This window comes from Eulemur rufifrons, chromosome 14, assembly GCF_041146395.1.
Source record: "Eulemur rufifrons isolate Redbay chromosome 14, OSU_ERuf_1, whole genome shotgun sequence".
NCBI classification, from domain to species: domain Eukaryota; kingdom Metazoa; phylum Chordata; class Mammalia; order Primates; family Lemuridae; genus Eulemur; species Eulemur rufifrons.
In genome coordinates this window covers 33,101,248-33,113,399 of record NC_090996.1, presented here as the reverse complement: position 1 = coordinate 33,113,399, position 12,152 = coordinate 33,101,248, and the positions used below count along the sequence as shown (strand labels likewise).

Here is a 12,152-nt window from a genome sequence, read left to right as displayed (position 1 = left end):
CTGAAGCTCAGAGAGGTGCAGAGCCTTGCCCAAGGCCACACAGCTAGAAAAGAGGAAAAGCTGAGACCAAATCAGACAGGCCCCCGCCTGAGTCTGTGTCCCTGATCATGCCCCTAGAGGCCAGCTTCAACACTGGGCAGGTAATCAGAGCTCTGCTTTGGAGTAGACATCCAAATTGTTTCTCGGAAGACTCTGGTTCTGTCCCAAGGCCCTCTTTAGAGTGGCCATCCACTTGGGCATAATGCCTCCTCTGCCCACACAGGGGGCAGATCTGTTTGGCACTTAGTAGGTGCTCAGTAAATATTTGCGAATGGTAGATAAATGAATGAATGGAATTTGTTCATCAACCACTCAGCCAGGCTCATACTAGAAGTACTACACTGATTCTGCTGCCCAACCTTATCAGAAACTTAATTTTGACAATGATGCTTATGCTAGATTGCCCATGTGGCATCTGTTCCTTTTTTTTTTTTAATAGATGGGGTCTGGCTATGTTGCCCAGGCTGGTCTCCAACTCCTGGCCTCAAGTGATCCTTCTGCCTCGGCCTCCCAAATTGCTAGGATTACAGGTGTGGGCCACCATGCCTAGCCAAGGACGCTGCTAAACATCCAACAGTGCACAGAACAGCCCCCCACAACAAAGAATGATCTAGCCCAAAATGCCAATAAGTACTGAGATTAAATTAGCCGGACGTGGTTGCAGGCACCTGTAGTCCCAGCCACTCAGGAGGCTAAGACGGAAGGATCACTTGAGCCCAGAAGTTCAAGGTTACAGTGAGCTATGATCATGCCACCATACTCCAGAGGCCTGGGTGACAGAGCAAGATCCCAACAGTTGAAGTTGAGAAACCCTGGTCTATCTGCAAGATCCATTCCTAGAAATGCAATTGCTGCGCCAAAGGGCGTGTGCTTTTGAAATCTGGTAGACATTGCCATATTGCCAAGCCCTAGGGCTAAGCTTGGGAATGTGCTGTGACGTAGGACAGTGTCTCACCCTCTGTGTAGCAGCATGCCAACTCTGGCATGTTAGTCGTGGGTGGTGTGTGTCCCCACGGGCCCTGGGAGCTACCCGAGCTGGGAGTCAGCCTGGGGTGAGGGCGGAGAGGCAGGTTAGTGATTCAACTAGCAAATAGCTATGGGGCAGGCAATGCCGGGCCCACTCGGTCAACAGCATGTCCTGAGCACCTGCCCTGTGCTGGACAAGGGGACGAAGCTAACATATCTCTGTCCTCATGGAGCTCCCGCTCTGCTGTGGGAGACTGACCAGAACAGAAACCAGATGAAGCATACACAGAGACGGCAGTGAATGTGTTGCCTGGGGAAGTCAAGGGGGTCTTCATGGAGGAGGTGATGTTTAGCTGGTCTAATACTACTATTCCCCATGGTCATTTGTTGAATGTTTACCATGTGCTCACTCCTCACAGGAGCTGGGTGTCTGCCTGGCTCCCTATATTAGAGGGGTCACCCTTCTTTTTGTTACCAAACTAACTTAGGTTTGGCCCCCACCGTGTGAGAGTCTGTGAAGTCTGTTTATCTTGGCAGTTCTGGAGCATCCTGGGAGAGTAGACTCACACGTGTGCAGCAGGTCCCCCTCCCGGGCCTGCTGCTCGTCCCGCCCCCATTGCCTCTGTCTTGGTGGCATCTCCGGGGTGTGGAAGGCAGTTCCGGGGATTCTTGCGTGTCGTTCCAACAGTGGCGCTGTGAGAGGGATGCTGTCAAGCCCATTTTAGAGGCGAGGAGACCAAAGCACAGGAGGAGTAAGTGACTTGCTGCTGGGAGTTTATTCTCACAGCATTTGCCGGACTCCAGAGCAGGAGCCGTCTGCTCACCTTAGTGCTCTGCTGGGGCAGCGAGAGAGGAAGGCAGGGACAGCGGAGCGTGGAGTTCGGGGAAGGCAGCCAGAGATCAGGCCACAAAGATGAGATGTTAAGTGTTTGTGACGGGCCCAGGGCCTAGCCTGGGCCAAGAGTGAGGGATTGGGGCGGCCCGGAGAGGCCGCCTTGGAACTTGGCTCCGGTTCTGGGCCAGAGGGGGCTGGTCGTCCAAGGCGGCCCCTCCCAGGCCTTCAAGACTCCCGAGGGCAACGTGGGCAACATAGTGAGTCCCTGTTTCTACAAAAAGTTTTAAAAAACAAAACATAAAAAAGTAGCCGGGTGTGGTGGCATGAGCCTATAGTCCCAGCTGCTTGGGAGGCTGAGGCAGGAGGATCGCTTGAGGCCAGGAGTTTGAGGTTGCAGTGAGCTATGATGACGCACTCCAGCCTGGGTGGCAGAGAGAGACCCTGTCTCAAAAAAAAAAAAAAAAAAAAAAGGAAAAAAAAAAGAGTCCCTAGGGCCCTGGGTCTCACGCTATTACTTAAAAAAGAACCTGTTACTTGCCGGTAGCTCAAAGCAGTCATTCACAAAACACCTTTGGTTAGAAAAGCACAGCTTTTCATAAAAAGCAATGTCCACTTTAATAGCTGCTCTGGTGCACAGGTGTGTGCGTGGCGTGGCCTCGGGGAGCCCCGCTGGCCCGGGGCAGCCGGTGCTCAGAACGCGTCCTCCGAGCTGTCTCGGGCCCGCCTGCAGGCCTTCGAGGGCCCGGGGCTGGTCAGCTGCCTGGGGGACGCTGGGGCCAGGTTCACCCAGCCGGGCCCTCGGGGCAGCAGGTGGCTCTCGTTGAGTCTGATGACGCGGTAGTTCTCGTAGTGGACATTGTGGGTGATGTCCTTCAGGTCTTGGAGGTGGGAGCTGGGGGGCAGCAGGCGGTCAGCCCCGACCACGGCGTCCCCCAGGCCCCGGCCCCCAGACGCGGGCTCCCCGCACCCTCACCGGATGAGAAGATCTCTCAGGAGAGGAAACTCGCAGTGCGCCATGTTCTCCACTGCAAGACACGGGTGAGCACTGAGTAGGCGCCCGCTGCATGCTACGGCACCACCTGAGCACTTTCCCTCTGCCCTTTCCCCACGTTTCTCACTGTCTTATTCCACCCTCAGTTTGTGGGTTGGTTCGTTCATTCATTCATTCATTCATTCATCCTTGTGTCCCCAGGGCCCGGTACAAGCAGCTCCTACAAATGGTTGTTAATCAATGAAGATTGCTTATTGTGCACAGTCGGCCTCCGTGTCGCAGTTCCGCGGTGCGGACTGCAGGGCTTGGGCACCTGCAGATTTTGGTATCCCCGGGGGTCATGGAGCCAGTCCCTCTCGGACGCTGAGGGACGACCGCACGTTGTACCACAGGTGATGCTATATTGTATTTCCTATGATTCTAATGACACAGGGGGGACTTGGGCCAGCTGCCCCCTCCATCACTGTCCAGCCCCTCCCTAGCGGGGCCTTCCCTAAGGCAGCCCCCCACCCCCACAGTCCCCTCGCTGTGTGTCTCTCACCTGTCACTGTCCCGTCAGCTCTGTGGGGACAGGGGCTGTCACTCCTGCTCCCACACTGTGTGCCCTCCGGAGTTGCACACAGCGGTGCCCGGCACCCGATGGCCCCCAGGGCGTCCTGCCAGCCCGCCTCTGGGTGCAGGGCGTCGCGCACAGCGGTGTCTCCTCTCCCCCCAGCCACCCTTGGAGGCCGATGTTACCTTGATGCCCGTTTTACTACGTGGAAACTGAGGCCCAGAGAGTCAGGCAATTTGCCCGAAGCCTCCCGGCTGGAACGAGAGATTTTTTTTCCAGGTCTGTGGGCCCTGTGCTGGGTGCTAAGGATGCCAACGGCACCTGGAATGCCCTGGTTTCCACCACGCCGTCACCTACACCTTCCCACCGCCCTGCACTGACCTTCAATGATGCCCCACTTGGTCTGGCGGCCCAGGACGCATCTCCCGTTCACCAGGTGCTCTCTGTCGGCCCCGACCACGGCAAAGGGAATCCGGTCCTGTGGGGGGAGGGGAGACCGGAGGATTGGCCCCGCTGGGGAGGTGGAAGGGAAGGCTCCGAGGCAGGAGGGGGCACTGTCCTTTTCAGGCAGGAACGTAGTAGAAGGAGCACGAGGTTTGTAATGAGGCCAAGGACACAAAGTCTAGACGGTGCCCCCTTGCCTCACCTGTGCAACGGGAACGCGGGCACACCGACAGGGCTTGCGGGTGCCTGGGAAGTGCTCAGCCCAGGCGAGGGTTAGCAGAGCAATCCCTGCAAACTGGATCGTGACTAGTAACCACAGGAGTGATAACATCTTGTTTATGTCAAATCCTTTACTAGTGAAACAGAACGGTAATCGCCTTCGGAGGTTATCGTGAGGGTTAAAAGAGACAACTTTGTAAACCAGGGCTTGGAAGCCTGTGGCTCACAGGCCACGTTCGGCCCCCTGCCTGTTTTCCTGTGTAAAGTTTTATTGGCACGCAGTTGGCTCATTCGTGCGCTTTCAAAGCACAAGAGCAGAGGCGGGTAATTGCCGTGGAGACCAGATGGCCCATGAAGTCTTAAACATTTACTATCTGGCAAAAAAGTTTGCAAAACCCTATTGTGAACTCTAGTTGTTTATTCACTCATGGCCAGAAGTGGAAATTCGAACTTGTAAACTTTAAATTGTTGTATATGGGTTTTTTTTTTTTTTTTTTAGTTCATTTGTGATGGGGAACAATATTGATGTTAACAGTGACAACTATGTGTCCAGCCCTCAATGGATGCCACGTGTCTGGATAGTTTATTTAGATGTTAATTTGAGAATGTTCTCCTTGTATCTTCCCAAGCTCTGCCCCAGCTATGGCCAGGCTGCTGTCTTTGCCTGCCTTAGGACAGAAAGCAGAAGCTGGTGGAGGTCAAGACTCTTTGAGTCTTTCGCAGGAAATCATGTTCATTGCTCCAGTGGGGAGGGGGAAGAAGGGAGAATAAGAGAGGTATTGAGTACTAGATGGGAAGCAGGGTGTCCGTGTACAGATGTGTGGTTCGTGCACTGCACAAAGACAACTGGCTATGGGGCTGTGTGGGGCTGAAATCACATGCAGGCCCCCATATATAAAGGAAGTGCTGCCTTTTTCTAACCCTAGCAAAAGCACTGTGTAGGTCAGCAGAGTCTCTGGGGGAGGGGGTGGAGGCCTGGGGTCTGTGGGTGATGAACCCCAGGCTCACCCAGGTGCTTTGCAGGATCCAGGTGGACTGACGGTAACTATACCACATGGATGGCAGGTTGGGGGCTTAGAGAAGTTCAGTTGATTCAGAGAAAAAGAAAATGTGAGCTCTTCCTTTCTTTCCCTTTCTTTTTCTTTCTTTCAAACATCTTTATGGAGGTATAATTCACATACTGGAAACAAAATCACCCTTTTAAAGTGTATTTCCGTTGTTTTTAGTGTAATCACAAGGTTACGCAACCATCCTCACAATCTCATTCCAGAACATTTTCATCATCCCAAAAAGAAACCCCACACATACTTAGCAGTCACTCCCCACTTCTCCCGCCCCTCACCCCCCGGCTACCGCTGATCTACTTCCTGTCTCTAGATGTGCCCGTTCTGGGTATTTCATAGAAACGGAGTCATACAACATGTGACCCTCTGGGCCTGCCTTCTTTAACTCAGCACAGTGTTTTCAGGGTTGTAGCCTGAGTCAGTGCTTCAGTGCTGCTTTATGGCTGAATGACAGGCATTGTGTGGGTAGACTACGTGGTGTTTATCTGTTCGTCAGCTGATGAATTCCCAAGTTGCTTTCACTTCTTGGCTATCGTGAATAATGCTGCTATGCACATTCTTGTGCAAGTTTTCATGTGAATGTGTGTTTTCATTTCTCTTGGGTATATACCTAGGAGTTTAGTTGCTGCGTCACATGGTAACTGGATGTTTAACCATTTAAGAAATTGCCAGACTGTTTTCCAAAGTGGCTGCACCATTTTCCATTCCCACCAGCAGTGAGTGAGGGGCCCAGTTCCCTCACATCTTCGGCAACACTCGTGTTTTTGACTATGGCCATCCTGGGGGGTGTGACGTGGTGTCTCTCTGTGGTCATGATTTGCATTTTCCTGATGACGGATGACGGTGCACGTCTTTTTGTGTGCTTGTTGGCCATTTGCATATCCATGCTATTTGCATATCAATTTCTTTGGGGATATGTCTATTCAGATCGTTTGCCCACTTTAAAACTGGGTTGCCGGGCCGGGCGCGGTGGCTCACACCTGTAATCCTAGCACTTGGGAGGCCGAGGCGGGTGGATCGTTTGAGTTCAGGAGTTCAAGACCAGCCTGAGCAAGAGCGAGACCCCGTCTCTACTAAAAAAAATAGAAATTAGCTGGACAACTAAAACTATATAGAAAAGATTAGCCGGTCATGGTGGCACATTCCTGTAGTCAGCTACTTGGGAGGCTGAGGCAGGAGGATTGCTTGAGCCCAGGAGTTTGAGGTTGCTGTGAGCTAGGCTGATGCCACGGCACTCTAGCCTGGGCAACAGAGTGAGACTCTGTCTCAAAAAAATAAGATAAAAAAATAAATAAATAAAACTGGGTTGTCTTTTATCATTGAGTTGTACGAGGTCTTTATATATTCAGGGTACAAGCCCCTTACTAGAAATGTGACGTGCAAACGTTTTCTCACATCCCGTGGGTTGTCGGTGCGAGCTATTTCTTGCACACCTTGAGTCTGCGGATGGGGAGATTCATGCCCGCTAGAAATACACGCACGTGCCCCCGCGTTGTAGAGGGAGATGAATCTTCGGAGGGAAAAGATGAGTGGGAAGAAAATCACCCAGGCCCGGCCCCGCCAGCGTCCTGCCCCCACAGCCTCTCACCCGTATCTTACTGTTGAGGATCTTGTCGTTAATGTCCTCATCAAAGCACTTCTGGGGGTACACATCGATGCCGTGAACCCTCATGTTTTGCTGGATCTGGGGATCACACACAGGTGGCCTCAGCGTGCCCTGCCCACTCTGCCCTCTGTCACACTGACCCCAGCCCTGCCCCGGGCGCCCAGATCACCCTGCGCCTGAAGGCCTCTCGCTCCTCAATGGTCAGGCTGTCGGCACGGGCGATGACGGGCACCACGTTCACAGTCCGGCACAGCCGCTGCAGGCACTCGATGTCCAGGGGCCGCAGGCTGCCCGGGCGGGGGAGGGGGTGGTGGTCAGTGAGGAGTGAGGGGGAGCCAGCCCAAAGCCCACACTGGGGACCCCTCCGCCTCCTCTCTGCCCCGTGCAGGTGGCCCTCCCCTGGTCCGTCCAGCCACCTCACCAGTGCCCGGTGGGCGGCACGAAGTACACGCAGCAGTGCACCCGGGTGTCTGGGATGTGGCGCTGGCGGGTGATGAGGATCTCCTCCTGCAGGTAGCGCTCGTACTGTTCGTTGATGTAGCCCAGGATGGGGTCCCAGCTGGGGCGGGAGACGGACGCTCCCCTCAGAACCATGCCTGGAGCCACATCCCACCTCCCGGGGTCCTCAGGGTGGTGAACTTTAGGGTGACCGATCATCCCGGTTTGCCTGGGACCACTTGGTCACCCTGTCACCCTCCCCCCACTTCCCCAAATCATCAGACAGACAAAGAGAGACCCCTGCCGCCTGGAGCCGAGGCCTCAGCTTCCTTGTCTGTCCAATGGGGGCAGTAAGAGCACCTACTTTGTAAGGGCAGAGTGAGCATAAACCAGGTAAACGGCCAGCAGCCTGCTTCAAACCAGCACTGACTCTCTCCTGATTGTGGCAGGGACTCCTCTGCCCGAGTCCCTCCCTCCCTGGGCTATTGTCAACACAGCAGCCAAACAGACCCTTCCACATGCCAAATCGCTTCTCTCTTCTGCTCAGTCTCCAGGGGCCGAAGGATAGCCAAAGTCGGTCTTTGGCCCTACAAGGCCCCACACCATCCCCACCCCGCTTCCTCGCTGCCCTCTCCCCCTCTGCTCCTCCCTGCCCACCCCAGGGCCTTTGCACGTGCTGCTGTCCCACCTGGACTGTGCTCCCGCACACCGAGTGCCTCATCTGCCTCATCCCTACATCTCCTGGAGGTCTGTGCCCAAGCATCACCTTGTCGGTGAAGTCTTTCTCCATAACCCCACTTACAATTGCAATTCCCTCCCCTGCCCTGTTTTTCCCATCGGCACTTTGCACCTTCTAATAGACTATGTTCCAAGGTGCCTTACCTTTCAGTCTGCTGACGACCATCCTGGCTCCCCCTGTCTCGCCAGTGTCATCAGCAGCACCCCTGTCACTCTCATGAGTGTCCTGTTTGGATGACCCTGCTGGGTTCTCCTGCCTGTGAGTGATCGACCTTGTTCTCGTCTGCCCCCCGCCGCCCCCACCAATGTAAAATCCACATGGACAAGGGCAATTGCTGTGTTCACTGTCGTATCCCCCGTGTCCAGAACAGAGCTCGGCACCTAGTACAGTCGTCCCTCTGTAGCTGGGGGCATTGGGTCCAGGACCCCCGGGGGTACCCAAATCCAAGGATGTTCAAGTCCCTTATATAAAATGTGTGCTATTTGTGTATAACCCACGCAATCCTCCTGCATACTTTAAATCTTCTCTAGTTTACAGTACCCATAATACCTAATGCAATGTAAATTCGATGTAAATAGTGGTTATGCTGTATTTTTTATTTGTATTGTTTTTTCTTTGTTTGTTTTAGAGACAGAGTCTTGCTCTGCTGCCCAGGCTGAACTGCAGCAGTGTGATCAAGGCTCACTGTAGCCTTGAACTCCTGGGCTCAAGAGATCCTCCTGCCCCAGCCTCCCGAGTAGCTAGGACTATAGGCGCGCACCACCACACTTGGCTAATTTTTAAGAAATTTTTTTTTGGAGTTAGGGTCTTGTTATGTTGCCCAAGCTGGTCATGAACTCATGACCTCAAGCGATCTTCCTGCCTCGGCCTCCCAAAGTGCCCGGATTACAGGTGCCTGCCACCTCGCCCGGCCTGAGTAACTTCTGAACAAGGGCAATGTCATTGCCCCAGGGCCCCAAAATTCTGCAGCCAATCCTGACTGTGTATGTGTGTGTTTTACCAGCCGCTCTCACCGAGAGCTGGGAACAACTGCAAGGTGGATGGCCTCATCCCCAAGTTCTGATGAGGGAAACTGAGGCTCCGAGAGCTTCTATGACCTGTGCCTGGTTATGCAGCTGGAAAGTGGCCTAACCCAGGGGTCCTGCCCCTGGAGTGTGGGCTTCTAACCCCCTGCTCCACCATGTCCTTTACGGAGCATTTACTGTGCGTCTGGTGGCAAGCTGAGACCTTTCCATACTCAGCTCCTTTCAGTCCTGGAGGGAGAGTTGAGAACACCCATTATACACACGGGGAAACTCAGGGTCAAAGATGACACAGCCAGGCTTCTCTGGGGCTGGGACAGTTCCCAGAGGTCGGAGGGGTGGGGGCAGGGGCAGGATCGAGGAAGCCGGAGCGTGGCCCCCCTGCCAAGGACCTACCACCTGTCGTTGTTGATCTGGTCCCCAAAGCCGGGCGTGTCGGTCACTGTCAACTTCAGCTTCACGCCCTTCTCCTCGATGACTGTGGAGGGAGAGCGGAGGGGACCGATTGGACCCGGGTGGGGCGGGGGATGGGCGTGGGTGCAGGTGGGGGCTCACTCACCGTGGGTCACCGAGTGCAGCTGCAGCGTCTGGGGTATGGGCACCACGAAGCCTGGCAGGGTCGTCTTCCACACCTTGGACTTGAACAGGGTGTTCACCATCGTGGACTTGCCCAGCCCGCTCTGCCCTGGGAGTGACAGCCAGGTGACAGCAGTCAGAGTGGACAGTTTAGGCAGTGTTTCTCAAACTCTTAAATGAATACAATTTTTTAGAAAGAAAACTGTTTTCTAAGTATAACATAAACATAGACAAGTGCATCCTATCATAAGTATGCAGCTCAACGCTTCCCCTGCCATGGTTTTCCCGAGGCAAAGTTCATACAATGAAAAATTAACCATTAACCATTTTAAAGTGCACAATAAAGCGGCATTTAATGCATTCATGATGTTGGGCAGCCATCACCTCTGTCTAGTTCTGAGGCATTTTCGTCACCCCAAAAGGACGCCCGTCCCCACTACGCACTCACGCCCCATTGCACCTCCCTCAGCCCCTGGTAACCGCTAATCTGCATTCTGTCTCTGTGGATTTGCCAATTCCGGACATTTCGTATAAATGGAACCACACGATATGTGCCCTTTTGTGTCTGGCTTCTCTCACTGAGCATGATGTTTCCAAAGTTCATCCATGCCGCAGCGTGTCAGTCTTCACGCCTTTTCATGGCTGCAGAATATTCCACTGCGTGGGTAGACCCTGGGTGGAATATCCATTCGCCTGTTGATGGGCACTGCAAGGCAGTTTTACACTGAACCCGTGTGCGTCAGCAGCACCAGATCAAGGAGCAGGACCGTACGTTATACGAGTCCCCTCTCATCCCCTCTCAGTAAGGACCCACAGAGACCCCAAAGACAGCGGCTCGCCTGACTTGTGTCACTGCAGAGCAGTTGTGCCCGCCTGTGCGGCCAGGATCACGCGGCATGAACTCCTTAGTGTCCCGCTTCCTTCACCCAACACTGCTCGGAGAGTTTCGTCCAGGGTGAGGGTAACTGCGCCGTGTTCGTTCTCCCGGCTGGAGGCGCTTCTCAAATTCTCTGGACCACGCCCCGCAGGAGGAGACGTCCCTCCCCTCATCACAACTCAGCACACACCTTTGTCTATATAACTGAAATTTTTTAAAACTAATTTCCACCTGCTGCTTTTTCCTTTTTATAAAGGTGGTTCCTAGGAAATTTAAAATTACATGTGTGGCTCAAATTATATTTCTGTTCACCAGAGTTGCCTTAGAATAGTACCCTTGTAATACACACCCATATTTTATATTCCATTTTACCTAATTTTGCTTCAAGTGTAGTTTTGACCCACTACATTAATTTTGCATACGTAAAAATGCCATTCTGGGTAAATTGACCCATGGAGAACCTACCAAATGCCAGACACTGTGCCAAGTCAGATGAGGAAACCGAGGCAGAGAGAGTTCAGGGAACGTGCCCAAGGTCAGGCACGGTGGGTAGAAGGGTCTGAATGGCCAGTGCCTCCCCATTATTGCTCCGCGTGGGTTTGGTTGGGGCTTTATGGGTGTTTTTTTTTGTTTTGTTTTATTTTTTTATTTTTTGAGACAGAGTCTTGCTCTGTTGCCCCAGCTAGACTGCAGTGGGCTCATCACGGCTCCCTGCAGACTCGGGCTCCCGGGCCCGAGCAATCCTCCTGCCTCAGCCTCCCGAGTAGCTGGGACTACAGGCGTGAGCCACCACACCTGGCTGGTTTTTGTCTTTTAATGGCTTTTCCTTACAACAGCCCCCCGAGGTGCTGCTGTCAGGCCCACTAACAGATGGGGAGGCTGAGGCTGTGACAGGTGGGGAACGTGACCAGGCCTGTGTGGCGCCCGTTAGTCTGTCCCCCGAGGCCCCCGCCTCTCACTCACCCACCACCATGATGTTGAACTCAAAGCCCATCTTCATGGCCTTGATCTTCAGCTGGTCCAGCACGGCCTCGATGCCCACGCGACCAAACATCTCGCAGGGCGGGGTCCTGGGGCTGGAGGGCCGCGAGGATGGGCAGGGGGAGGGCGACCGCCTCAGGGGTTCCATGTGGCTGAGGGCACACGACACCTGTCACTGGTGTGGGGACAGAGGGGCCATGTTGCTGGGGCTTGGAGGGGAACATCCCAACTTATTATGTCTGAACCCTGACTCTGAGCCCGGCTGCCAGCCACCGCGACACTTTATGTCCCCGGTCTATCCCAGGCGCCATGACCAACGGGTTTGGTGAGGGTGCCTGTGGGGAGCTGCCTCTCTGGGGAGACTGGGCCCTCCTCCTGAGATGCTGCGGCCCCAGAGCTCTGCCCTGCCTGCACCCCACCCCCGCCACGGCCCAGACAGGGGACACTTGGGTCGGGACCTCCCCACTCAGGCACTTCACTCTGCAGAGTGCAGCCGGCTAGACTGGAGTCCTACGGAGGCCACAGGCAGTGGTGGGTGGGGAAGCAGAGCACGTCCCAGCAGGGAACCTGGGGGGCTCAGGAGGAGGTGCCCCCCTTTCCTCTGGGGACACAGGAGCAAGTTGACAAAGAATGAGAGTGAGAGAGACGTCACCAGCGTGATAGGGACAGAGACACAGAGAGAGACCGAGGAACAAGCTGGCCGGCATGGAAGACAGCCTGGGGGGAAGGAGGGCAGGGGCAGGACGCAGGGGACAGAGAGAGAGAGAGAATCAGCTTCATGTGGCACCTGGTGGGTAGATGC

General features: G+C 54.4%; 1 protein-coding gene across 1 annotated transcript; it reads right to left on the bottom strand.

Moving 5' to 3' along the window:
- Window positions 1-2,530: 2,530 nt before the first annotated feature.
- On the bottom strand, window positions 2,531-11,501 carry SEPTIN12 (septin 12). Its single transcript, XM_069485699.1, has 9 exons — window positions 11,333-11,501; window positions 9,476-9,601; window positions 9,313-9,394; window positions 7,139-7,276; window positions 6,887-7,004; window positions 6,700-6,795; window positions 3,766-3,862; window positions 2,814-2,865; window positions 2,531-2,732 (listed from the first exon to the last, which is right to left on the bottom strand). Exons 1-9 carry the CDS (start codon window positions 11,496-11,498, stop codon window positions 2,531-2,533), a joined length of 1,077 nt encoding a protein of 358 aa, XP_069341800.1. The 5' UTR covers window positions 11,499-11,501.
- Window positions 11,502-12,152: the final 651 nt, after the last annotated feature.